Source organism: Bidens hawaiensis, unplaced genomic scaffold (genome assembly GCF_021521415.1).
Source record: "Bidens hawaiensis isolate Kalapana, Puna unplaced genomic scaffold, B.hawaiensis_p1.1 tig00022382_1, whole genome shotgun sequence".
NCBI lineage: Eukaryota > Viridiplantae > Streptophyta > Magnoliopsida > Asterales > Asteraceae > Bidens > Bidens hawaiensis.
In genome coordinates this window covers 342,927-370,856 of record NW_027493491.1, presented here as the reverse complement: position 1 = coordinate 370,856, position 27,930 = coordinate 342,927, and the positions used below count along the sequence as shown (strand labels likewise).

The window sequence follows — 27,930 nt, the reverse complement described above, 5'->3', positions numbered from 1 at the left end:
CGGCTATAAATACCAAGTACATCACTTACAAGTATTCATTCACTTACGCACTCTCAAGCCTCACGCAATATACTTGTACTCTCTTCGATTATTCTGATCAGGACAGTACTTATTCTCACGCCGGAGAATGGTTACGGGAAGAAACCCCATCTCGTCCTTCCCGTAACGAGGCTCACGGTGATTTGTTTTGCAGGTCAGCAGCTTGGATCTGACGTCATTATACTCAGTAGAGTCACATCTGGGGTAAACTCGAGTTCGGACTATCCAGTTCGGATCTGTGTTTCTTCATTAATGTTGAGTTATCATTTTAGGTTAAGCTTTAAGCGTGATAAACAGGTTGATTATACAACTACCGCACAACATAAGTCGTGCCCTAAGGTGTTTTTAAGTACTAAAACGATCCATTAGAATGAATAAATCATATTGGAGTCCATACGTGGTGTGGTGATTTTAGTTAAATTGATAACGATACCAAATCATATTTTAAAGCTTATTTGGTTTGTACACATATAGCACAATCATTATATAAGTAAACATAGTTTCACAAACATGTAAACACGTGTAAAATCGCTTTTATGAAGCCACACCGTTAAAGTATCTTCACCGTTACACGTTGTTACTTACGTGCCGAAGCTATGAGTCATGATTTAAGATGCCAACATGCAGTTTTAGGGCGTATGCGTATGCCACCTCAAACGATAAAACCACATTGATTACTCGAATACATCAAACACGTATCTGACGTAATAGTCATCAATAAATCAGACAGCTAGTCGCCAAATTTGACCAAAACGATAATTAAAAAAAGGGAAAATTCCCAAAATAAGCATTTATGAAAACAAATTTTAAGCTTAGTTATGACGAGTAGTTTGTAGAAACCAATTAGAACTTGTCACGTGTCCTTAAACTAACCATAACGAGCACGTTCACTAATCATTTGCTCGTCACGACTAAATAAGTTTCATGCCTCGTAATTAACGCCCACGAGTAATTCATAAGTCATTTAGTCACGACGAATAGATTATAAGGTTAAACTAGTCGCGACGAGTTAATTACTAATAAACTACTCGTGTCGGGGGGATGTAAACCGGGTAAACTAGTCGTCGCAAATAAAGGACTTATGAATTACTCGTGGGCGTTGATTACGAGACATGAAACTTATTTAGTCGTGACGAGTAAATGATTAGCGAACATGCTCATTATGGTTAGTTTAATGACACGCTGCAAGTTTTAATTGGTTCTACAAACTACTTATCACAACTAATTTAAAATACATATTTCTGAAATTTTTTACAAATGTTATTTAAAACTTGAAATTTGTTTTTATAAATGCTTATTTTGAGAATTTTTTCCTACAAATTGGGAATATATTCAATAAAAAGATTTAGTTATATTCTCAAATAAAAACATTTTACTTTAGCTTTTAGAATTAATTGAATTTGCTTTTAGTTTTTACATAAATACACAAAACTTTCTTTGGTTATAAAGTAACTTTGAGGAATAGATATTTGTAATTGCATAGCATAGCTGTGTTCCTAAAAGTAGAAAGATGACTGATAATACGTGTACTTACCTTATTTGTAGCAATACGTAATTAATTAATTAATTAATTGCATCTCTCTCTCTCTCTCTCTTCCAGCCTCCACAAAAGCAGCCGAAGACGACTTTCTTCCATGTTTCATTTCCACTTTCTTTCAGATGCCAATAACCAGAGTCTTCGTGATTCATTCTGGTGAGTTCATTTCTTCATCTTTTATTCCTTTTTATTCAAAACCCACTTCACTTCTCTATCAATCTCAAAACCCTTTTCATGGGTTTTCATAATTTTGTGATTTCGATCTGGGTTTCGTTGCTGGTATTAATTCGATCTGTTCCGATTTTGATCTGGGTTTGTTTTAATTTGGGTTTTTTGGATTGATTGTGAATCAACCCTTTATGATGATTATTAATTGAAGTTGTTTTGTTTTTGATGGATTGATTATTGTTATTATACTTTTTGATTAGATCTATGAAACTTAAATCTGTTTTGATTGGGATTATATTTATGTGTAAGTGTTTGTTTGTTTGTAAGAATTATAAAATAAAAGGAATCTTTTAAGATCATATTTGATGTTTTTTCATTATGTGTATTAATCTTTTGTTGATAAAGCTATAGTTTTAGTGGTAAAAATTGAAACTTTTAAGCATAAGAAGCTTATAGCTTAGATATGATTTTAAGTTTTTAACTGATCTTGTGTTATTAGATAAATGATGTTATTTTGGGTTTCTTGCAGGGTAAAAGATATAATCGATCTACGATTTATGTGATCGTGTGCCGGTGTGAGTGATTAAAGTGGTATTTTAAGTTTATCGAATCAAAATACTTTCTTGATTTGTGAGTTATGGGGATCTTTGAAGAAATGGGATTTTATGGAAACCTTGATTTCCTTTCGGGTGCTAATAACTGTGAGGGAGAACAGCAACGGGCTCCTGAACCTGAGCCCGTGGAGGAAGATTACAGTGATGAAGAAATGGATGTTGATGAGCTGGAACGGAGGATGTGGCGAGATCGTATGCTGTTAAGGCGGTTAAAAGATCAGAACAAAGGAAAAGATGGGATCGATACCACTAAGCAACGACAGTCTCAAGAACAAGCGAGACGAAAGAAAATGTCTCGGGCTCAAGACGGGATCTTGAAATACATGCTCAAAATGATGGAAGTTTGCAAGGCTCAAGGGTTTGTTTATGGGATCATTCCGGAAAACGGGAAGCCCGTTAGCGGGGCGTCTGATAACCTCCGGGCCTGGTGGAAGGAAAAGGTCCGGTTTGACCGAAACGGGCCTTCTGCAATATCCAAATACCAATCGGATCACTCGATTCCTGGGAAAGACGATGATAGTTTGACACCGGTTTCCACCCCGCACACGTTGCAAGAACTTCAAGACACGACTCTCGGGTCGTTATTGTCGGCTTTGATGCAGCATTGTGACCCACCACAGAGGCGATTCCCGTTGGAGAAGGGTGTGGCACCACCATGGTGGCCCACTGGGAATGAAGAATGGTGGTCACAGCTCGGGTTACCGAAAGAGAATGGGACCCCACCGTATAAGAAACCGCACGATCTCAAAAAGGCGTGGAAAGTTGGGGTTTTAACGGCTGTGATTAAACACATGTCGCCTGATATTGCGAAGATTCGCAAGCTCGTTAGACAATCTAAATGTTTGCAAGATAAAATGACGGCTAAAGAAAGCACCACATGGCTTGCTATTATCAACCAGGAAGAAGCTATAGCAGGCGGGCCCAGGACCGGGCCCGGGTCTGGATCCGGTTCATTTTATATTACCGACGCTAGTGATTATGACGTGGAGGGTGTGGAAGATGATCAGCCCATTGAAGTGGAAGAGTGCAAACCGCAGCCCGTTGAGGTTACTAATATTTATAACCTCGGGATGATGGGCCCGCAACTGGGTCAACTCGGTCAAGTCAAAGGTGAACTCGTTGAAATCCCGAGCCCGGAAAACTTTGTGATTCAGAAAAGGAAGCAGGTGTCAGATGACCAGCAACCACCAAAGATCTACACATGTGAGTTTTCTCAATGCCCGTATAGTGACACGCGTCTCGGGTTTACTGACCGAGTTTCAAGAAACAATCACCAGATGAATTGTCAATATCGGCCTTCACCTAACCCGAATCATAACCCGCCTCGTGGGTCCACTCTAAGCTTCCAAATGAAAGAACCCGTGTTCACTCTGCCGCCATTTGGTCAACCCAAGATAAGCACGGGTCAACCCATTAACCCGGATGTTGCTGCTGCATTTAGTGCCACTTCACAGTTTGGGCTTCCGGGTGATGGTCAACGTGCTATTTCTGACCTCATGTCGTTTTACGACACTAATCACCAAAACTCCAACCGAAATCTCAATCCCACGAATATCGATGTTATCACTGACCTTCAGAAGCAAAAGTTCCCGATCCAGCTCGATGACGACTTTTTTGGTCAAGGTGTAGTCGAGTCAAATATGAATTCGGGTCAGTCAACGTTCATGCCAACAGGTTTTCAGTTTGACAACAAAACAGCATACAACCCTGCTTTCGACGCAAACAATAATTTGGATTTCAGATTCGAGTCGCAGTCCCCGTTCAATCTAGGAGGTGTGGACTTTTCTGGCGAGTCAAACCCAAACCCGACCCCGGATATGTCCTTGTGGTACCTCTGAAATCATCATTACCATTACCGTTATCATTATCATCATGATCTATAGTATTATAGTATGAAGTTAGTTTATATTTGAAATGATGCTTGTTATAATTACAAAACTCTTTCTATGCACTCGTGTTTTCCATGTTTCTTGTGTCCAAAATGAATACTTGTGTAATTATATTGTGGTGGATTATATGAATTATTGGTGGCTAGTTTTTGTGTGTTTGGATTATTACGTAACATGTGTTTTGTCATCATGTAGACAAAAGTAAAAGGTGAAGGCATGTGGGGGGTTGTTGGGTTAGTGATAAAGGTTGGGACCAATTGACTAAAAGATTAGGTAACAATAACATGTGACTTTGTTTGGGTCCAAAGGTTTGGGGCCCAGATATGGATAGAATTTAGGAAGAGCTAAGTAGCTGGCTGGATGGCCACTAACCAACAAAACATAACTTCATGGGTGGATAAAGTCATCAATGGATGTTTTGACTTATGCTATTGTGGTGTTTATGGATGTGCTTTGGACCTAATTGTTACTATTTTTGTTGATTTTTGTGGTGATTGATATGGGAAATTATGTTTCTCTTGTCAAATCATGAATTATGTTCATAAATTAGTCTTAAATTTGTGACTTTTTTGATTGTGTGGTTGAATTATGCCTATCCATTATTATAATATAATATAATATATCTTACTTTTGAATCAGAAAAAAAAACGTGCTAAGTAAAAACGAGTCAAAATTATTACGTTAGATTGCGACAAGAAAAGAAGGAAAAAAATCTGAATTTCTTTATATACTTTTCCTATTTAGAGAATGTCGTAGCGCTCGCACGTGCTTGTTTATATCACCTGTTGTTATTTTCAAGAAGTCGTGTCCATGTGTTTCACAAGGCCGTTTAACCTAAAATTCTATGATCTCAATGAAAATATAACTTTATTTTATTTGTTTTTATGATAAGGGTGATAATCTAGAGTTCTTATGTGTCAACGTGATCTAAGTGAAGATTTAACTAAATTATCTAATTTAGGTGTTTTCAATACCCGTACATGAAAATGACATATCGTTTCAAGAATCTTTTCTTAGCTCCTAATAGGCAGCAAATGAATACTTATAGTCATAGAAAGGATAAGCATAAGAATTATAACAAATCATTAAACATCATCAAAGTTTATTATTATTATTATTATTATTAGTGAAGAGATTTTTTTTATCGATAATGTGAGTTCTTGAAGACATCTAGATGAAGGTTAAAAATCTCTTGGGGGATATAGATTTGTCTTAGGCTCTTAGCTTAGTCTTGGTTTTGTCCTACCCTTGTGTTATTGTTTGATGTTATTCCTATTGAATTAGTGCACCAACTTTGTCAAAATATACTACCTAAACTAGTGAACAACCTATACAATTATTAGGTGTCTATATGTTTGTGTTCTAAAGTTTCGATTTTTTATACTATTGGATCAAATGTGACTAGGTCCTAAAAATACTCTTTATTTTATAAATAGTAACACCAAAATATTCTAAAAGGCACCAAAAGTTTAGTAGTTTCTAAGGTACAATTTTTTGACTTTAGGTTAGGATGAAGATATTGAATTTAATTGGATGTTGATGTTTAACTATAATTTAAGTTACTGATGATGTAGTAAGATTATTTAATAACACCTTGTTTTGTTTTATTTAACGTCTGGTGTTTAGATTACAAATTTGATAATTTCAAGACTTATCTACTAATAACATATATTTTATTCGGCACGGTAATCATCTAGAATAAAAGCAAAATTTGCGAAGTTACAACTAGGGTTGTCTAAAGTTTGATGGTTCAAATCTTGCTCTAAGCTCATTTTAAAAAACATTGTTCATTTAAAGCTCAATTTATATACTCCTATTTATGTGTATGTTTTATATTAGCTTTTACTTTTTTACATGCATTAATTATGCGAAAAATATAAAAATAAAAAAAATACACAAGCTAGCTCAAGCTTTTTATCAGCCGAGCTTGAGCTCAACATTTCAACCTGTTAAGAGAAAAGAGACCGAGGCCGAGTCCAAGCCCAACGTGGCTCGGATTGTTTGCAGCTATGCTTACAACATAGTATCATTCATTGATTAAACTCAAATTCACTAACTTGTTCACTCAAAGTAAGACACTGGTACGAGAATAACGCATACATGATTTGTATTACAATAACCGCTCTATTTGTAAGAAATGGGACCCGATCTTGACACAGCAAACCTTGGCAACGGACTGAGCCCTCGGCTGCCAGATGTCGACCCCTCAACAGACTTCACTTTCTGACTGGAACTATAATCCAACGGACCAGACCGTCTTCCATTTCTATGTTTGTGATCAGCACCTCGTGTATGCCCATCATAGGGCTGATCTGGACCGTGTGCTGATCCAGGCTTGAAGTAACCTGAATCATGGCGTTGAGTCACCATAAGGATGCCTAATGGCAGGTGAAGCATGGCCCACAGAGATAGCTGGTGAACTGCGTGGCGATATACTTAGAAGTGCCAGAGGGTTAGAAGGGGAATTTCCATAGTATTGACTGTATATTGACCGAAGGATTGCGTAAGGAACGTGCATTTCAAGTGTCGTTCGTGGTAGGTATGGAGAGGTTTCACATAATTGGTCCAAAAATATTAACTTAGCCACCATATGAGACCTGCATGAATAAATATATGACTTTGAAGTCTAGATTTAATGCATATAAGTATAAAACTTCCTAAGTGATTTTATAGAAATTAGATTATTCTTGAAATATGCCCTGCTGGCGGTGCACGCATATAATGTATATATGTGTGAACTCTCGGGTGGGCAAAAGTAAAATTGCACTAATTTTGACGTTATTTTACTAATCTCGTGAAAATAACGTTAAAAGTGGGGGAAGGTTAATCAGGCATCATGTGGTGGCGTTGATAGCCGAAAGACAAGGGCACATGCACCAATCAGCCGGTGTCCCGATGATTGAGTGCTATGTGCCTTATGTCCAAGGCTTGATGCAAAACCACTATCGAGCCGGGGGTCTCATCGGAAGCAGCCTCTCTATCCCTATGGGGTAGAGGTAAGGTTGTCTACATCTTACCCTCCTCAGACCCTACCATAGCATTGCTATTGGTGGGATATACTGAGTACGATGATGATGAGATTATTCTTGAAATAATATAATTTTTTTAATCATATTTGGTGATTATCAGGTCAAACCAACCTGCATGACCCGTACAAAAGAATTGCCATTTCGACCCTGACACAATAACCACCCATTTTACCTGTCAATTTCATTCCAGGAATCCAGTGCAATCCCTGCGGAGATTTTGACAAAGAGGTGTATGGTTGACTTTATGTTTGACTCAACAGACGCGTAATCTGGCATTTCAGGCTCCACAGTGTCTCCAGCATGGCCGTTTGAATACAACCGTCTCTGTCTATACTCTCTTTCAACTCTAACTAGCTCACTTCCAGCAATCACAGCAGAAACACACCTGCCAATCAAAGTATGACAAAAAAAAAAACCATTAAATTATTAATGTATTAATATTGTTATTTAATCGATTAGTTGAATCTCACAAAGCACTTTACCTTGCCAAACAGTGAATATTAGTGTTAAACCCACCCGTATCAATGTTAAAGGCAGTCGTATTCCAAATACTAGAAGTCATAAAAGTGGCAAATAAGTAAGGCAGCAACCCCCATGAATTATCAGTAGCACCACCAACATCCTCCAATATTTCTCTAACCCACTCAGAATCATGATCAACCGCCACCCCGACACCATTAGCCACCCGTCTCATCCTCCTAATTTCCTTTTTCTCGGGTATTTCAACGGGTAAATGTGTTGTAACCGCGGTTAACAACGAGTGTATCAACGGTGCACCGTCAGCAAGCACGGCTCCACCAGCTTCTGCTAGCAGTGAGTCAAAAGCAATGGCTTGACCTGCTTGAATACAAAACCCAATAACAGTTTACACATCGATTATCTGTCTTACGTTTGCTTCTCGTTCTATACGGTCACCCGAGTGAATGCTGCCCAAAACCGCCTCTAATGCTTCCCGGTTTGCCCTTAGTGACGTGTCAATGCAGTTCAAAAGGGCGGCTGTGTGTTCCTTCATCATCCGGTCAAGCCGGTCAACTCCGTACACGCCAAAGGTACGGACAAAGGCTTGCAGTTCTTTAACGTCGGTTACCGCCTCTGCAAAATAACCACCAACGGGCCGGGTACTTTTGAAGCATTTATGAAGCGGTGCGAAGAGAATCCCGGCTCCTGAAATGTCTTTCACAATGTTTTCAACGTACCAGTTGCACACGGCCTCGATGGCAGACCCGGTGTGTTGGTCGGCGGGTTTATCGAATGTGTGTAAAGATGAAACGGGCCCACAGAAGGACTCGGTTAACAAGACTTCACGCATACCCTGTGTGAGGTCCATGCTGATATGTTGTTCTGCCAGGTGGATTATGCTGACGTGTCTACGGATTAGTGATTCAAGAACTGTGAGTCGTTGAAGATCGGTATCCGATTTCAATACTGCATGTAACCTTCTCCTGAAGTTCCCAAGTATGCATTCTCTCATGTACTGAGTTCAAACAAATTTGACCCATTTAATAATAATAATAATAATAAGGGAACATATCATACGTACCCATGCAAAACTAAATATATCACATATGCGCTTACAAAGTAGTTAAAATATAAAATATACCCAATTCATTGATAATAATCTAAGTGACCATTTTACCCTATGTTTCTTAAACTTTAAAATGTCATATATGCCCATCTTTAACTACAAATTTATTTTTATTACCCGTTTTAGCTTTTTTTAAACCCGCTTTTAACTTATTTCTCAAAATATTATATTTAACTTTCTCACTTTTTTTATAGCATACATACATTCAAGTTCAGCATACAGATTTGACTGTTTGATTATTTACCATTGAGAGAACAAAAGAGGAGACACGAAGATTTATATGGATTGCTTATCGTCGATATAATGGAACGGGGTAGAACGATCGTTAAGTAAAGTTCATTAAAGTTGGGTATATATGATATTTTTAGTTTTGGTTGGGTATATATGAAAATTTTCAATTTGTAAGCTATATATATGAATCTAATCCTAATATTTTACGAGTCGATTTGGGTTATGACTGATCTTACCTCCCTCAAGACGAATACATGATTCAAAACACAAATAGGCTCCATATCATTTAAAACTGAACAAAGATTTGTTAACCTTTGCATTGCAGCTTCTAACCTGCAAACAGACACAAATAGCATACACGAATGCTTGTGTGACACTGTGACACTCAGAAAACATATAATAATGCTCAGATGGCTTACATTTTAATGGAATTGTTATTTTCAGGATAACTTTCATGGCCTGGCAACTGCAAACCAGATACGCCCCTTGGAGATTTTGCTGAAGGAATAGAAAGTCTAGATGTCATGTTCATGAGAATTGCTGCCTGCTCTGGAAGAAGCTGATAATTTAACCATTTATCGTCAGTCTTACGCATGAATATTTGATAATTAATACTAATTGATAATTAACTTGTAGTTTGTAATGGGTAAGAAGTGATTAACCTGCATCTCCAAAGAACCAAAACCTCCTTCAGAGTCAAGGATGTTGATTAGCCCTTCCAATCCTCCCATTATGTACTCGATTAGAGACTCAAACGTTTAAGACAGCATCTCGACCAATTCTAGTTAGCTGCATTCAACCAATTAACGGGTCAAACTTGAATTGACCCGATTCTCATAAATTATGGTGAGTAGAAATACCTCTTCTGGAACAATGGTGGAGGCACATTCTGGAAAACTACTAGCAAAACCGAGCCATGCACAGCAATGTTGGGGCCGCCCCTCGGGTCCAAACATGGTATTTCTAAAAACCTGTATCATCGTTGTTAATATTAATAATAATAATAATAATATAATTATTATTATTATTATTATTATTATTCAAGTAGAAAGCTAAAGCATACAGTTGTAAGATGTTGATGGTAGAAATAGAGCTTTTTCAGACTCCCGTGTTTCGAAAGCTGAGATTCAAGTTCATCAACACATCTGGCTTGACAGTTGACACATCCAATTAGCATAATATAAGATTTGACATAATTATACTAAGTAACTAACTTCCAAATTTAAACTATAGAGTACCTAGACCAATTGTATAAAGCATTCCCTTCAGATAGCAATCCTTCTTTTCCAGTAGACACTGTTGCTTTCTCCAAATGCCTAATATTAATAGATGACCGTGCAGATGTAACAATCATCAAAATTGATAGCCAGTCTTTACGCAATTCCTGCTTATTGTAAGTAAAATATGTAAACTAACCGATATAATAATCTTTCATGATTAAATGAACCACTTACCGATAGATCACAGGTAATGGCAGAGATATTTTCACCCTGAGGTTTTGGAATATTCTCAAGATGCTCAACCACTCTTTGAAAAAGCCCTTTTAGAGTGGAGTCCAGGTCTAGTGCCACCATACCAGGCGTGTTGAGCAACAACCGAATCCGACCCACTGATGATGATAGATAAGATAAAGCATATCCTCTCACCGCTGCATATCCAGATTCCAGTGTCAATATTGTAAATCTCACAAGAAAAAATAACAAGCATATAACAGATTTTAACAGTTTGCATTGTTACCTGCAATATATTTGCGTACAAGACAGCAAAGGCGGTCCATTCCATCTAGCAAGAATCCTATAGTGGGATCACTTGCATTCTGCAGCAAGAAGTTGTAAAATGAAAGCTTGTTATTACTTGAACTGGTCATAAAAATAAAGAAAAAGAATATATCATGATGTATGATGTCATACTATTTCTACTGCTACTACACGATTGGCCTTTGATTTTGAAGAACTAATTCCAACATGTTGAAAGTACCATAAGACTTCGCTTTGTGCCAACGCCAGTGCAGAAAATACCATCTGTAAAACAAGCAAGTTGCAGCGGTTCAAAAACTTTATAAAAGAATTATGGAAAAATATTATAGTATGTACAACATACCTGAATATTAGGAGCCAATAAACTTGGTTGGTCTGTAAAGAAGAGAACCATTCTTCCAATCTCTTGTTTTAATAATATTCTCCTCTCATGATGAATTGCATCACAAGATAAGACCGCTAGCTCATTCACTTCACTGCAGTAAATAAATAATCATGTAAACGGTAAATATTAATTACATTTTATCAAATAGAAGAGTGCAAGCTATTATTATTGTTTTCATGCAATACTTCTTTAATACCTTATCATTTTCTCAACTTGCTTTGCGACACTATATTCCAAATCCGCTTCTTTTTGCTTCGTACGTCCAGATTTTGCCATTTTCTTTGATTCCAATATTCGTGGCAATACGTATAACAGATAGTCCTCATGCAGCAATATATACTGTGTTACGAGAATAAAACAATCATTAATTTCTTCAAATATAACAGAGATACAGTCAAGATCAGCTATAATATAGTGATTACCTCATCCCTATATAAAGTAAGAACTAAATTTTCCTTCAGTACAACCTGCACATATCGCAAGAAAATATCAGCAAGAAGATTGTAAAGTACAGCCAGAAAATAATAGCTTTGGATACTTCTAACTACACATAGGTGCTAATAATATAAACAAATAGAAACACATTCAAAAGTTCAAAAATTGCACCATAGCAATATCAATGCTGGTTACTCTAAGAAGCTCATCAGGACAGACAAGATAGCCAACCAGTGCCCATTCCCTATACGATGTTACATTTGCTAAATCTTGAGCTCTCTGTGAAAAACAAAACCTAAAGTGGATAAGAAACCCACACAAGATTCATGTGTGTGTGTGTGAGTGAATCCATATGTAATTATAATATACAGATCATTATGATCTCATAAATGTGTGCTATATTTGTAATGCAAAAAAAATGAGGACCATTGGATGTGCAGAGTTTGTGAGGATGTCGGGATATCTAGGATGAAAAGGACTCAGAAAACCCTCGTTTCTAAGCTTGCGTGTATCTGTAGACAAAAAGATAATGGGACCCACAGCCTCCAAGACCTATAATAAATGGTTTAGCAGTTAGCACACAGAAAATTAGTATTAAAAGACAGTCATAAGCTAAATCAAGAAGCAAACTAAGTTACTAATTACCTCCCCAATGCGAGGACTAACAAAACTCAGGTCTTCATGCAACCCCTTCAATGGTGGATCGTATGCATCTATGTATTGAACCATCCTGTTAATTCAGAGGGGGGGGGGGACAACGGGGGAGTTACCGATCAGATGAAAATACTTAGATAATTCTAAACAATAAGAAGTCATTTTCTCAATAATGATACCTATAATAAAAATCACAGTCTCTGTCATTTCTCAAGATGGCATGGAAAAGGTTGTACATTTGGAGCAACATTTTCCTTGGCAACTGTAGTCAAACAGTATAAATAATTTTCAGTCAATACCAGATGACAAATAAAATAAATAAACAATAAGAAAAACATCCATCATACATGGCCTACAGACTTGCCTTCTCAGCAAAGAGATTGACACGGACAAATGAACAAAAGAGATCCATAAATCCGTGTAAGATAAGAGAATTCTGATGGGGCTGCAAACAGAGTCAAAAAAACAAAGTATAATAAGAAATTGTGATCAGAAACCAACTTTACAAAATATTTATGGTTATAGGTTGATGGTAAATAAAAATATTTATGAGTTAATCTATTTTTATAGTTTCAATTGTTGATGATAAATTGTGTTTTGCTTATTTTGCAATTATCACAAAATATGCATTTCTAATAATTATAGCAGAAATGTAATGTAAACAAACTGAATGTTCAGTGAACCATTTGATGGGGGTTAGCTCATGTTTGTACATTTAATAACAAACGAACATACATGAACACAGCTATTTATTCATTTAATTAAGCAAATAAACATGAACACAAGTCTAATCCGTTCCTTTATGTTCATGAACGTTCATTTATATTCGTTCGTTGGTTTATATCCATTAATTTATGTTTGCTTGTTTAATTGTTTAAATATTGGTTCAAATATATACATTACTAATGAATCTAAAATCAATTTGAATTGCGTATTTGAATAACCTTCATTTGGATATCTTTGTTTGCTATTGAACTATTGGATGTAACGATCATGGTATTTCGCACTGTAACTTGGGATTATGTTCACTTTTGGTAGGTTTCGATTATGTTCGTTCATTTATATTCCTGAACCGTTCCTTTATATTAACAAGTGAACATAAATATTTGAACAAACATGAACAATCAAATCCGTTTGTTTAATTGTCCATGTTCGTTCATTCGTTTGTTCAGTTAAAGTTAAATGAATGAACACGAACAAGCCCCGTTCATGTGGGTTCGGTTCATTTACAGACCTAGAAATATTCAGTAACTTACCAGCAGGGTAATGACAGTGCTGCTGAGATCCAATATGAGTCACAAAGCTTGTTCTCGAAACGCCATCATATCAAGAAGTAGCTACAAATTTGATATTTAAAAAAAAGTAACAAATGTTTAATAAGCATAATAATCATGGAAATTAATAAAGTAAACTCCAAACCTGAATCCATGGTTCCAAGCTTTGTAAGTGAACTTCAGCTTGATCATTTAAAGCATCCAAAGAAACCTTATCAACCTAAAAAGAGTTATTATCAGTTTTAACTTTTCCTGCAGTAAAAAGAAAACTACAAATAAATCCCAACAAACAATCTTATGCTTACACGTTCAAGCTGCAATTTACTATGATGTTCTGGAAACTTCTTCGAAAGCAGGATACAAATCTTTGGACAATTTGGAAACACACCCGCTTTCCAAAACGCTTCAGAAAACACATGACCAACTGAATCCGGATAATCCAAGATTTGGTTCAATCTATAGATTTTCGCCATTAATCCTTGTGCAACTTGCGTAAGCTGATATACCCATTGCATGTTCAACCCCTTATGTGATACTCCAGGAAGCTGGAAGGATACTTCTGAACCATTGTTCCGGGAGGTTCTAGACGGCATTGGAGTTCCCGTTTCTTGACTCAAGTATTCACTCCATCTTGAAGGACCTTCAACTTCCCTTGCTCTAGGGGAAGTCGATAATGTTTCTTGTGTTGATAAATTTAGTCTAGATTTTGGCATTTGCATGGCTTTTGTATAATCCAATTCAATTTATCTGAAATACGATAACTCGCTTCAAGAAAACCGTTGAACAAAATGAATGCATTTACAATAACATAACATTTGTTTATTTATGTTCTACAGGAAAATTCTACCTTTACACTAATCCTCAGACAATTGGGCATTTATGCAAATGGGGGAAATTTGGTCACAGATCCAACTCAAAGTTGCGTTTACAATGAAGTTTGTAAACAAACTAGAATAAGCAGATAAGATGGAAAGCCTAAAGTGAAACATGTAAGCAATTTCAAAATTAGGGGTTCAACTTAAAACCCTAGTCATGTGCATTTCACTACAGGCATCACATTTGCAAGGAATCAATCTAATTGGATATTAACACTTAATAAATTGACAATTAACACTCCATTTTCGTTAAAAATTGCTCAGGAATAACATCTGTATTTGCAACAATAATTATCCAGATAATATAAGTTTAATCTATCTATGTACAATATCATAGTAAAATGCTGCTCGCAGACTAAAAATCCTAACGCAAATGAGGGAAATTTGGTGACAGATGATGTTTACAATTAAGTTTATAAACCGGATGGAATAAGGCGATAAAATTGAAGCCCTAAGCCGAAGCATAAGCTGGTCCTGTTTCTCCCTCAGTCCATGAAGTCAATACATGTATGCAATTGCAAAATTAGGGCTCAAAGTTCAGACACATGTCATGTGCATTTCACTACAGGCGTCAAATTAGCAAGGAATCAATCAAATTGGATCTTAATTCTAAATAAAATTGACAATTAAAACTCCAATTTCAACAGAATTTGGTCACGAATAGCATCTGCATTCAACTAACCAAGTGTGCGTTTGAAACTAGCGGAGATCTGTTAACTATGACGATTGAAGAAGAAGAAGAAGAAGAAGAAAGAGAGATTGTATTGTATTGTATTGTATTGTATTGTATTGTATGTACCTTGATGACAATTGTTGATGAAAATTTGGGGAATTATATTATATATTATATTACAGATAGATCTGGATATTTGAGGTGATAGAGTTACGGTAGTATAGTAGGGAGTTGAGAATGATGAGGAGGTTGGTTGGTGTAATGATGATATATGCTGTGCAGAGCACTTACTCGGAACTTGCAATTTGTTTGTTGTAAATTTAATATTATAAAAGATTTGTATATAAAAAGGTAAAATAGCTTTTCTTAACCTACGAAATTGATGTGTGTTAAGCTATCTATCGTTTATGTGTGTTTAATACATCAACTCTAACATAAAAAGATTTGCGCTCAATTTAACTCATTTATCTAAACAAGTCAAACAAGTTATCAAACATCAAAACAGGTTGCATGAGTTATAAGTCATAACTCATTTATCTGTAGTCTAACACATTATAAGTCATAACTTACCTTTATTGTTGCTTTGGAAAGAATATACGAAGACACTTAATATTTCTTCATTAAATTTTGTACATTTTTTAAATGTATAACGATTTCTTTTTAATATACTTTACCACTTTAGTTAGTGTATGCTTATGATACAAGTTAACAAGAAACAAATGGTACCTAATGATTAAATGATAGAAAGCGATAGAAAAAAGACGGTGATATAACAAGTGACAGTAATGTGTTGGACTTTTATAAACATAGTTTAGTTTCCATATCTACCCTATCATGGTTTTCTTTTACAATGTTTCTCAAACCCTATTTTTTAAACATCCTTCATTTTACTACTTTAGGATCTATTTAATACGAGATAATGGAATGAATAAGGTAATTGAATAGACAAAGGAATGAAATGAAATCGATCATTATCATTTCATTGTCTTATTTTGTTATCATACATGAATGAAATTAATTATCACTTTATATTATTTTGTTTAAATAGTAAACTAAACATACATACTATTTTCATTATTAATATGTAAAAAAATAATATTGATAATAGCATTATTATTATTATTATTTGATAACAAAAGAGTTATTATAATAATGATAATAGTTATATTGTAATAGAGAAAAAATAACATTGATAATAACATTATTATTATTATTTGATAACAAAATAGTTATTATAATAATGATAATAGTTATATTGTAATAGAGAAAAAATAATATTTATAATAACATTATTATTATTATTATTGGTGACTTTTTTCATTTCATTCCTTAAAGGAATGAAAAAATAACGGATTCTCTTAAGGAATGAAAAAAAACTATAATGGTATGTTTGGTACGGGGTAATGAAATAGATGAGGGATGGAATGGAATGAACGTGGTAATGGAATGGAGAATGGAATGAAATGGATCATTACCATTCCATTGTCATATTTGGTTACCATGTAAGAATGGAATGATTAATCACTTTATCATTATTAATATTTTGATTAGTAATAATAATAATAAATAAATAGTATTCATAATAAATGAATATTCATAATAAGTATTTTTAGGACCTCGTGCTGCAACGAGATTGTTAAACTGTATATGCGTTGTGAAATGTTAACTCTTCTAATTTAAAAATAAAATATGTTGATAATGTAGTAATTGTTCTAATATAATAAAGTTATATTATAATATACAAAACAACAATGATAATATAATAACTATAATTAGAAAATAATAATAATAATAATAATAATAATAATAATATAATTCTAATTTTATAATAGTAATAATGATGTTGACTTTTTGACTTTTTCATTCCTTAAAGGAATGAAAAAAAAACACACATACCCAAAGGAATGAAAATCCTAAAAATGGAAGGAGTTTCATTCCATTTGAAATGATCCATTTCATTCATGCATGGTAACCAAACATGTTTTTTTTCATTCATTTTGAATGGCTTATTACATTTCACCTTCCATTCATTTATAACAAACACTACCTAAATGGAATGAATTGCAATCCTTTGGAATGATGCATTTAATTGATAAATGACAACCAAACATGTTTAATTTTATTCCTTTGGAATGATTCATTTCATTCCAACCTCCATTCCTTCATACCAAACACTACCTTAGTGTTAGTTAAAGTTTATTACGCATGAACCCATTACTTTTCCAAGGCAAAAATCTACGGAGTGGTTGATTTCTTTTTTAGTTACGATCACTAGCATCTCTAATGAAATCGTCAATGTATTTGTCCTGTCCTGTTTAACTAAGCTTAGCATTCTGATTATACTGACTCTCCAATACGAAACACATGTGGAGACGTGGAACGGAGTTGAGGATTATGTTACGAAATTGGTTTAAGGAGTACCAAATCCAAAGTAAAAAATTGCAATAATCAATGGCGGATCTTGAGCATTTGGTATGGATGGGCCGAAAGTCACGACAATCAAATATATTTTTTCCTACTTCGAAGTATCGGGTCGGCAATTCGGTTCGGTCGGGTCAAGCAATAATTCCAAACCCTAACATACCAAATTGAAAGAAATACAAAATGGTGAAATGCGAATTACCGAACATGGTCCCTGCTTGCTTTTGTTGACTGTTTCGATTAATCGATTTCACTCCCACACGAGTCAGTTCTGAACCTGATCAGGCCTCAGCAGACAACGACAGTACCCAATCAATCAATCGATTTCACATCAAAACGATTTCATGAATTCACTTGCTTGCTTCTCAGCTTTTGTTTTGACTTCTGTCCCGAACCTCATAAGTCAGTAATTCACACAACGGCCATCGCACAATGGAACCTCCATTTGTTGTTGTGTTCAAACATCAACCATATGTTAGGGTTGGATTTTGGGCTTAATGTTTAGTTTTTTTGTAAAGTTTATTTGGGTTTGGGTTGGTCTTATGGAGTTTTATTTCTTAGCCTTCCTTTCTTTATCTTTACGTTTATTTCGTAAACGATTTATGATCTTCGGCTTTAAACAAACTTTATATTTATAAAAAATCAAGCTTGGCCCGGACTCAAATAATATGGATGGGCCGGACTCAATACATACATACATACATACATATATATATATATTCTTGATTTTTTTCGAAAAAAAGACACTACCGAACGAAAAACATGATGGGGCCGCGACCCGGTTCAGCCCGAATAAATATCCGCCATTGGCAATAATATAAACCTATAAGTCTAGGCATCACTTATTTTTTTTACATTGTCATTTTTAAATGCTGAGAACTCTCAGAAGTTTCACATTATAATTATTATCTTTAGTGTGTATGGACATTCATCACCGTCCATAGATGTGGACTACACCAACCATGTTATCATTTGGAACCTAGTTGACGTGCACAGATGGCACAAAATCTGCAATTTCACAAAGGGCTCCATCTTAATTGATCAAGGTTCTAGCGTTGGGACGAGAAAGACGCTAGAGGGGACCCAACTGCTCCAATGCTCAAGTTTGTGTACGTGCAAGATAAGGAACGACTTGATTCAGGTCCGCACGCCTAGAAGACCGAGTATAGTGAGATATATAATGCATACACGAATATGGAGTGTTGACGTTTGTAGGCAGAAAAGATTCTAACAAACTACTTGTGCATATTCATATTGAGCACATTTTCATGGAGCAGAGTGCATATCGTTTTCACGTGCTCATGTACTAGACACGTACTAAAACTAAAGGGCTTGTAGCATTATGGCACCAAAATGTTTACATAATAGTGTTTCTTCCCAAGTGGTTGAGGTTACTAGCCTTGTGATGGATAAACGAGTAGATTTAGGAGTAGGAATAGAATGCGTGTGAGTATTGTTCTAAAAAATATGTACTAGACGCGAGTAAATCTCATTGGTTAAAGTATTTGTCAGCATATATCATCTGCGGCTAAGGTAAGAGATGGTGTGATTTGCTGGTTTGCATTCAACCCATTTACCTGACTTCAATCTTGTTAATGTGCCTCTCTTGGAGACATATCACTCTTGGTTAGCTTTTTTCCCCCTCATCGAGGTTCGAAGTTAGTGTTGTTCACATAACTCGAAGCATGTACAAAAAACTTGAAATCAACTCGGTTCGCCTTCTGCGTGAAAGTCACATCACCATCCGCCTGTTCGGGCCACAAAGGCAAGTCCTGCTAATCTAAAGGAGTAGAGGATCCTCATCGATGGCCCTCTGGATCCTCTGGTCCCTCAGTCAACCCAAAAATACGAGCAGAAAAACCTCAACACATTCAAGTACTAGGTGAACAACATATCAAAAACAAACTGCCAAACATATAAGGTAGTTATGGCCACCAAGAAAATCAATCAAGCAATATCGAGTTGATCAAACAGATCGCCGCCAATCAACAAAAACCCATTTGAATTATAAACTTGAAGCAAAAACTGCAATTGTCAAACGCACAAAACAAAAACAGTTTAAATCCCACATGACAAGAAGTAAAACACAGGTCTCAACCGACATACATTGTTGACTCTAGTGGTTATCCTCTTCTTCACAGAACTTTGAGTACTGTTCAGAGTCCATTAACGAGTTCACCTCATTCGTGTCACTTATCTCCACCTTTATGATCCACCCATTCTCATACGGGCTTCCATTCACCTGAAACCGTTTCAGATAGTTAACTTCCATACTTCAGACACTACTACAAACGCTTTAATTGTTCTTTAAAACTTTGATGATGACTGTTAGACGCTTATCAGTTTAACAGCCTAAAGTGTACCGGTTAACTTACCAAGCCAGGTGAGCTAGTGAGTTCTTCATTGACTTGAACAACTTTCCCGGAAACAGGGGAATTAATATCACTAGTGGCCTTTACACTCTCGACTGCACCAAAGCTGTTGCCTTGAGTCACAGCGGTTCCAACCTCCGGTAACTCAACATAAACCACATCTCCTAAGTGGTCCTGAGCATGGTCCGTGATGCCAACAGTGGCTGAGTTACCGTCGACTTTGACCCATTCATGTGACTCAGCATACTTCAAATCCTTCACCACTAACACATTTCAAAAAAGAACAAGTTAATTAAAATTATTCAAGAATAAGATAAGATACTCAGGATCTGGCATCTGTTTTTTAGGTTAAATGAAAAACCATGTGATTCAAAAGACAAGTTGGTATTCAGTACCCACTTTTCATAAAAAATTAGGTATCCGTATTTTTGGTACGAATGCCATAGCATTTGTAACGAGTATGGGTACCATACCTATAGATTCAATACAATATTTAGTACCAGAAATTTGATATTTGTATTTTCGGACATTCAAATGCAACCCTAATAAAATGAATCCATTACATAGCGTTTATTTATAAACCTATGATCCGGCAATCTAACTAAAATCATTCGATCTGGGTGAACATTAATGAAATGAATTGAATAAAAAGTTACAGATCTTGAATGTAAGGAGACGACAGATCAAGGGTTTTGTGAAATGAATAAAGGTGACGAAGGATTACCAGAAGCAAAGGCTCTGTTGAAGGTAGAGATCTTGAGGTAAGAAGCAGCTTTAGAAGCCCAGAATAGTCTTCCTGTTTGAAGAAACACTAACCGGACCCCAGACAGATTACTGGTAACCTGGGGGTTGGATAGCTGTTTCCCACGAGGGGTTAGACCCTTGGAAGATGGTTCTTCTGATAACCTGCAAAACAGACACCGTGAGCTCGTCACTGAGAAGGGGGGGGGTTCCTCCTTGTGACCACCCTCCGGCGTGAGAATCAGACTAGATTGCTCTTTAAATATAAAAGTATATTAAGAGATTGCTAGGGCAGATATCAGGTATAATATGATGATAATGTAGTAAGATATGTTATGTTCTTATGATCATACCATTTGGGGTATTTATAGCCGAAGGTAGGTTTCCAAGGAGGTATGGCCGGCTGCAACAGTGTTCCTGTTCATCAACAGTAGCCTACGCACGTGCCCTGCTGGTAGTTGGTGGGTAGGCAGCGGTTGACAGTGACCAGGTCTGTTGTATACTATTCCCTTTCCACCAACTGCCGGCTACGCACGTGGTATGACAGTAGTTGGTGAGTAGGCAGCGGCTTAATAGTGATACAGTACAGGAGCATGCTGCTCGCCATACTGTATCAGTGAGCTGTCGTATCCCTGATCAGATCTTTCGCCCATACCTCGTCAGGTACAGTAAAAGGTCCTTCAGTATACAGACTGGCTCGCGGGAGTATTCCCCCTCCCGCCTCTGTGCGGGATTGCTCCCGGCTTTGCTCATTCCTTCAGGTGACACTGAATGATCGAGAGCTAAGTACCTAGTGCGTGTAGCCATGCTGCGCGGGTGGCCTTCCCTCATGGCTTGTATCCGAGGCTGCGGGAACAGGCGGAGTCCTTCACCATGGGAGGCATTTCCTGCGGGAACAGCTTGCGTACTGCGCGTAAGGACGTCACGTCTCTGAGCATGGTTGGTCCTGCGGATCCAGTTGGTCTCTGCGCAGACGTCCCTGTTTAAGGTGAGTCTTGCGGGACCAACTGGGCTCTGCTGGGACCTACCTCTTCACTGTTGATGCCATCGCCGCCATTGATTTGACGATTCCCCAACCCAACTAATTCCTCTTTCTTTTGATTTACAAAACAATAGTGATAGTGGATATTGTGGGTGTCTCTGTGTGTGTGTGTGTGTTTGTGTTGTGCACTTTCTTTTTTCTAAGCCCACCAACTTTTGTTTTTCTTTTCATTTTATTATTTATTATTATTATTATTATTATTATTATTTTCCTTTCACCAACCACGAATATTATTCGGTTACTTTCAACCTAATTAACATCGAATCAAAACGAATTACATGATGATTCTTGATTCGGTTTAATATCAGACAAAATGGCAAAAGACGTCCTTTACGTTTGACCTAATTTTCATTAGACGTCCTTAATGAAAGAAATAACAAAAGGCATAATTCATGTTTCAAATTTGTTTTACGTTACGTCCTTTGTCACTAACCCAGTTAAATTTTTTTGTTAAATATAGTCATATGCAAGGCACACGAGGTTAAATTCGTCTTTCTACTCCCTAAAGGACTATTTATGTACATTACTTAAAGTTTGGGCCATGATGAAAAACTAAAGAAAATAAAAATTAATAAATATTTAATATATATATATATATATATATATTTCTCTAAAATATACTCTCTCTCTCTCCTCCCTCTCTCTCACACTCTGCAACTTCCACAACCACTACCACGACCACCGGTCGCCACTACCAGCGGCAGCCGCCACCACCTGCGGTCGCCACTACCATCGCCACCGACACCCCTACTATCCCTTAATTTTTTTGTGCAAGAACTCCGGCGAAGTTCCGTTCCATCAGAATCCCAACCCCAAATTCAGACGAACTCCGGCGAACTCCGGCAAAGTTTCGTTCCATCAGAATCCCAACCGTCGCCGGTCGCCACTACCATCGTCGCTGACCTCCCCCTCCTTATCAGCCGCTGCCACCACCCCTTCCCTTCCATCGGAATCCCAACCCCAAATTCAGTCCATGCCGGAACCCTAACTCCAAGTTCAGTCCCCCGGTAACCACGATCTCTGCAATACTCGATTAAAATTACCGGTGACTTCTTTGCCTACCACTCCACCTGCAACTTAATTAAAACCCTATAAACCCCAAGTTCAGTACCCCGGAGTTCTTGCACAAAAAAATTAAGGGATATAGGGGTGTCAGCGGAGATGGTAGTGGCGACCAGAGGTGGTGGCGGCTGCCGCTAGTAGCGGCGACCGGTGGTCGTGGTAGTGGCTGTGGTAGTTGGAGAGTGTGACAGAGAGGGAGGAGAGAGAGAGAGAGAGTATATGAGAGAGAAATATATATATGTGTGTATATATCAATCAATCAATCAATCATACCCAGTAAAATCCCACCGACAGCAAAGCTATAGGTAGGGTCTGGGGAGGGTGGGATGTAGGCACATCGTACCTCTATCCAAAGGATATGTGTGTGTATATATATATATTAAATATTTATTAATTTTTATTTTCTTTAGTTTTTCATCATGGCCCAAACTTTAAGTAATGTACATAAATAGTCCTTTAGGGAGTAGAAAGACGAATTTACCCTCGTGTGCCTTGCATATGACTATATTTAACAAAAAAATTTAACTGGGTTAGTGACAAAGGACGTAACGTGAAACAAATTTGAAACATAAATTATGCCTTTTGCTATTTCTTTCATTAAAGGACGTCTAATGAAAATCAGGTCAAACGTAAAGGACGTCTTTTGCCATTTTGTCAATCAAAACGAATTACATATTTGATGATTCTTGATTCGGTTTAATAGTAAAAGAGAGGGGTTGTTTTACAATTTATGTACCAGTAAGTGCTGAACCAGTAAGATGTCTGAATGGTTAGGTTACTCTAAGCCAGTAGGTGCCGAACATGTCGATGTGTGATGAATGGTAGACTAAGGGCTTTGAACACATATGAAAGGATAAAGCGGTAAAATTTTTATTCGGCGTCATTTTAAAACTTAACGGTAAGAGATTTGCTGATCGATTCATAGATGTCATTATGGTGAACCAAACACACTTAATGTCAATTGATTAAGAGGAAGACTCTTAGTAAGAGGCTACCAAATAGCCCTTGAGTTGGTTATCATTTCAAAATAGACAAAAAAAATGGCAAAAGATGTCCTTTACGTTTGACCTGATTTTCATTAGACGTTCTTTAATGAAAGAAATAGCAAAAGGCATAACTCATGTTTCAAATTTGTTTCACATTACGTCCTTTGTCACTAACCCAGTTAATTTTTCTTGTTAAATCTGGCCATGTGCCTTGCACATGAGGGTAGTGTGGTCATTTTACCCCTTTAAGGACTGTTTGTGTAATTAAACAAAACATTTGACCTTTTGAAAAAATATTTTTATTTTTCAATAAAATAAAAAAATACAAATAATCCATCTCTCTCTCTCTCACACTCACACACACACACACCTCTACCACACATCTGCCATCCATCATCACCATCCCCTCCCCATCATCTTCATCATCACCATCCAATCAATCACTATCAAAACCGATAAGAAAAGCCCTTGAAACGGCGGCGTTTTACTCATTTCCGGGAACCAATCTCCAGCACACCGCCTGTAAGTTATTATTATTATTTTAAATTAAAGCAAGGAATTTAAACTGCATGGCTGTGTTAATTCCAGATGGGTGGGGTGGATTCCACATGGGGTTTTCAAACAACTTGGATCCGGAGCCGGGTTGGTGCCGGCGAACCGACGGAAGAAGTGGCAGTGCTCACCGAACGCTGTGGCAGATTAGAAGTATGGGGTTTTCAGACCCGCATCGTCACTTCCCTTCCTCGTTGTGAGCATGGAGCCTCACTGTAGGTCGCCCGAGCAAGTAGAATCGAACATATATGGGTTCTAGGGTTTGAAATTTGGGGCTTTTTTTCCGGCGAGATTGTATGGCTCTGAGTTGTTAGATGCTGGTAAATTAAACAAAGGGAAGAGTAAATGGTGAGAAGGTAACAAAGTCCAAACAAGAAGGTTGAAAAAACCCACCAAGACCACCGCTGTCTTCGTCGTCGGTGCCGGTGCCAGCATCGCCTCTCCCATAGCCTCGACACAAACAAACTGAATCTTCACGAATATGGATCTATGCGGTGGTTGTGATAGGTGTGGTGGCAGTGATAAGCGTAGATGGTGGTGGTTGCTAGAGGTTAGTTGGTGGCAGAACGAGGTGGTGGGATCCGTGTTGCCGGAAATCTAGTTTCATCCTCCAATAAAACAATCGGGTTTCGGGAACCACCGTAGTTGGTGTTTGCAGGTGTGGTGGTGCGGCGGTGGTCCGGTGGAATCTATGGGGTAGAGAGGGAAAGAAAGGGAGTAGAGAGAGAAAGAAGAGAGAGGGTGTGTGTTTGAGAGAATTATCTTTTATTTTTAAATATATCATGTTCCTTTCAAGTATTAAATAACATGTAAATTACAATACTACCCTCACATGCCCTGCACATGTCTAGATTTAACGAGAAAAATTAACTTGGTTAGTGTCAAAGGACTTAACGTGAAAGGAATTTGAAACATGACGTATGCCTTTTGCTATTTCTTTCATTAAAGGACGTCTAATGAAAATCAGGTCAAACGTAAAGTACGTCTTTTGCCATTTTGTCTTTCAAAATATTAGTGTAGATCAAGACCAAGCCCCAAATTATTATTTTTTGGTATGTTGTCACGAGTACTAAACAAAAGGATAAAACTATGCAAATAGAATAATTAATTTCTTATTAAGTCGCGTATAATTAACAATTTTTACTTAAGCATATCTAAACACCAAGCATTTCTATCGGAACCTTCATCTCTAATAATGCTTTGTCTTATAAATTATCTTTTTATCGTTAAACTTCATTTAACCTTCTACGTCATTTTCTCTATCTATATGTTTTTTTCCTCTTTCTTTTACGCTAGAGGTATAAACTGAAATGCCTAATATACACATTTTTAAATTTTGGAGATAGAGATACGAAAGAAAAAGGAATGAGATACAAACTTAATGTGAATAATTTCATAAGATTTTTTGTTATGCAAAATGTACCATATATCTACCAATTTATAAACTCAAATATAAACCTTGTTTCAAATAAGTTATTTGACATTTAAATTTTAAAATCTTATGAGATTATTGGTCTTTTAGGCAAGCCGTATATTATTTTATTAAATAAACCAATGGCAAGTCAGGGGCGATTTTTGGGCTACAACACCACTACATCTAAAAAAAGCGTTCATTTGCTGACGTGACGATGCGTGTTAATAATCGCCCCTATTTTGTAGCCCTCCACTACAAATAGCGTTAGATCATTGTTTTTAGGCAAGCATGAAAAGAATTAACTAAAATAAATAAATAAATGCTATATTAGTTAAATTTGATGAAGATCATATTACTCATGTTGATTATGAATGTGAATGAGCTTTACCAATGATTAGGGTCAAAACAAAGTTGATCCACCTATGAATTACTCATAATTAATTCGTTAAAAGCTTGACTCGTGTCACGATTTAACACGCTCAAGCCCAAGCTATACCTTAAATTGTTGTTATTTGATAAGGCTTCAAATACCAAACTTGAGTAGGCCCGCAATGAAACTAATTTATATATATATATATATATAGACACTAGCGTAGGAGCCCGCGCTACGCGGTGGGGGTCGTATGAGGGTGTTAATGATGATGTATTTGTTACATGGCATATCCAGTGACGAAGTTTTGATGAAACGCGAATGGGGGGTCAAAATTTTCAGATGTGAACGGGTAAGTTTACCCTACGTATAAAAAGTTTCAGGCGAAATCGGGTAAACATACACTAATAATCAACAAAGTGGGGGGGGGGGGGGGTGTTTGTCATGTATTCATACTTCATAGGACCTGTGAGTTCAGTTAAAGCATATGTTTTTGTGATACAATGTTGAAGCACTTCAACTTGTCATTTTTTTAATTTATTTTTTTTACTAAATACCTGATTTCATGTATCATCTAAACCTTAAGATGATGCTTCTGAATCAACTCCTGGACAAATGTGTCAATTTCTTTCCTATTTGCACCTTGTGTAGATAACACAAATATAAGCAAGTACTTTAAAACTAAAAGTCATATAATATAACTAACCCAAATTGAAGTTAATTTTTAAGTATTATGAAAAACAGACATAATTTCATTTTTATCGTATTGTATATAGAAATATTTATGAAAAACTACCATCTTACCAAAGTTTTTTATAAAATAGGTCATCTCATCACAAATCAACGCCATATACACATCAACTACAAATTATCTTATCTAAAATCCCAATTACAGCGGACACCGATAGCTTAGATTGTTCAAACCTATAACATTACAAACTACTTTGATAATGCCGTTCTCATAGTTTTAATCCATAACTATTTTGATCAAAACTAAGTAGAGTAGTTGGAGGATAAACAATAAATAATGACACCCCAACATACTAAATCACAATGGCTTCGCACCACATGCTCTAAGTGTATGATCTCAAAAATAAAACACGAAATAGCTTTTACCTCTTACAATGACAGTTGATGGTTTCAAAGAATAATAAAAAAATAGTAATATTTAATACGAATCACCTGTTGTCATGGGACTTAATAACGATGGTTTCTCGGTTGTTTCCGCGTTCTGGTACCTTGCTGCCGTGTGAGGCATGTAGATTGGTTTCTGATATGTCGTTTTGTTTCGGTTTGCTCAGATTATTATTTCAGCTATTTTAGTGTTTCGTTAACTTGGAAGACGCACATGAACTGATAGATACCGCGATGTCGGCTCCTCTGAAAGGGTTATGGGCCTCATTAGCGTTAATGCGTTGATATCCGGCTAAGGTTGCTATTTTTCTTTTATAAACGTCGGTGTTGGGTTTTAACAAGATTATCAAAGTTATAAAACCCCATTTTTATGAAAAACGCAGCGGAAATTAGTTTTAAGTCTTGTTAGTTTATAGTGTATAAAACCAATTTTATACATGCAAAACCCGAGCCCGGATCCAAATACGAAATACATACTATCAAACACATGCATGACACTAAAAGTTCATGCATGTAAGACTACCTTTCAAGAGAACAAATCCGGGTGAAGAAGGAGATGATGGAAGGGCAAGAACTCCAACGGAGAAGCTCCTCAAGCTTGTATACCCCAAACTCCAACAACACACCTTGATTAGCTAGGATTTACACTTGAAATCACTCCTTTCCTTTCTTTCCTTGGCCAAACTCAAGA

The 27,930-nt window shown here is 36.6% G+C and overlaps 1 protein-coding gene and 2 pseudogenes across 2 annotated transcripts; 1 reads left to right on the top strand and 2 right to left on the bottom strand.

The window, feature by feature from the left end:
* The first annotated feature begins 2,315 nt into the window (after positions 1 to 2,315).
* LOC143565512 (ETHYLENE INSENSITIVE 3-like 1 protein pseudogene) lies at positions 2,316 to 4,230 on the top strand (annotated as a pseudogene).
* Positions 4,231 to 6,282: 2,052 nt separating this feature from the next.
* Positions 6,283 to 14,344, bottom strand: LOC143565511 (protein NAP1-like; annotated as a pseudogene). The gene is made up of 22 exons (XR_013141082.1): positions 13,903 to 14,344; positions 13,743 to 13,817; positions 13,580 to 13,660; positions 12,688 to 12,768; positions 12,503 to 12,585; positions 12,315 to 12,399; positions 12,096 to 12,221; positions 11,841 to 11,948; positions 11,431 to 11,701; positions 11,193 to 11,325; positions 11,003 to 11,113; positions 10,830 to 10,908; positions 10,547 to 10,740; positions 10,331 to 10,476; positions 10,156 to 10,237; positions 9,953 to 10,063; positions 9,755 to 9,881; positions 9,512 to 9,651; positions 9,329 to 9,425; positions 7,759 to 8,750; positions 7,449 to 7,661; positions 6,283 to 6,844 (listed from the first exon to the last, which is right to left on the bottom strand). The product of XR_013141082.1 is annotated as a protein NAP1-like (transcript).
* Positions 14,345 to 19,580: 5,236 nt separating this feature from the next.
* LOC143565513 (glycine cleavage system H protein 2, mitochondrial-like) lies at positions 19,581 to 27,363 on the bottom strand. The gene is made up of 4 exons (XM_077052470.1): positions 27,288 to 27,363; positions 20,663 to 20,749; positions 19,942 to 20,201; positions 19,581 to 19,808 (listed from the first exon to the last, which is right to left on the bottom strand). The coding sequence occupies exons 1-4, from the start codon at positions 27,361 to 27,363 to the stop codon at positions 19,683 to 19,685; spliced, it is 549 nt and encodes a 182-aa protein (XP_076908585.1). The 3' UTR covers positions 19,581 to 19,682.
* Positions 27,364 to 27,930: the final 567 nt, after the last annotated feature.

Bases quoted from the DNA above. Each gene is read 5' to 3' on its own strand.
- LOC143565513 (XM_077052470.1), bottom strand. From the start codon at position 27,363: ATGCCTCACACGGCAGCAAGGTACCAGAACGCGGAAACAACCGAGAAA. The intron at 20,750-27,287 runs GTGATTCGTATT...GGGTCCGGTTAG, and splicing joins ATTAAGTCCCATGACAACAG to TGTTTCTTCAAACAGGAAGA. The intron at 19,809-19,941 runs GTAAGTTAACCG...AAACGGTTTCAG, and splicing joins TCACTAGCTCACCTGGCTTG to GTGAATGGAAGCCCGTATGA.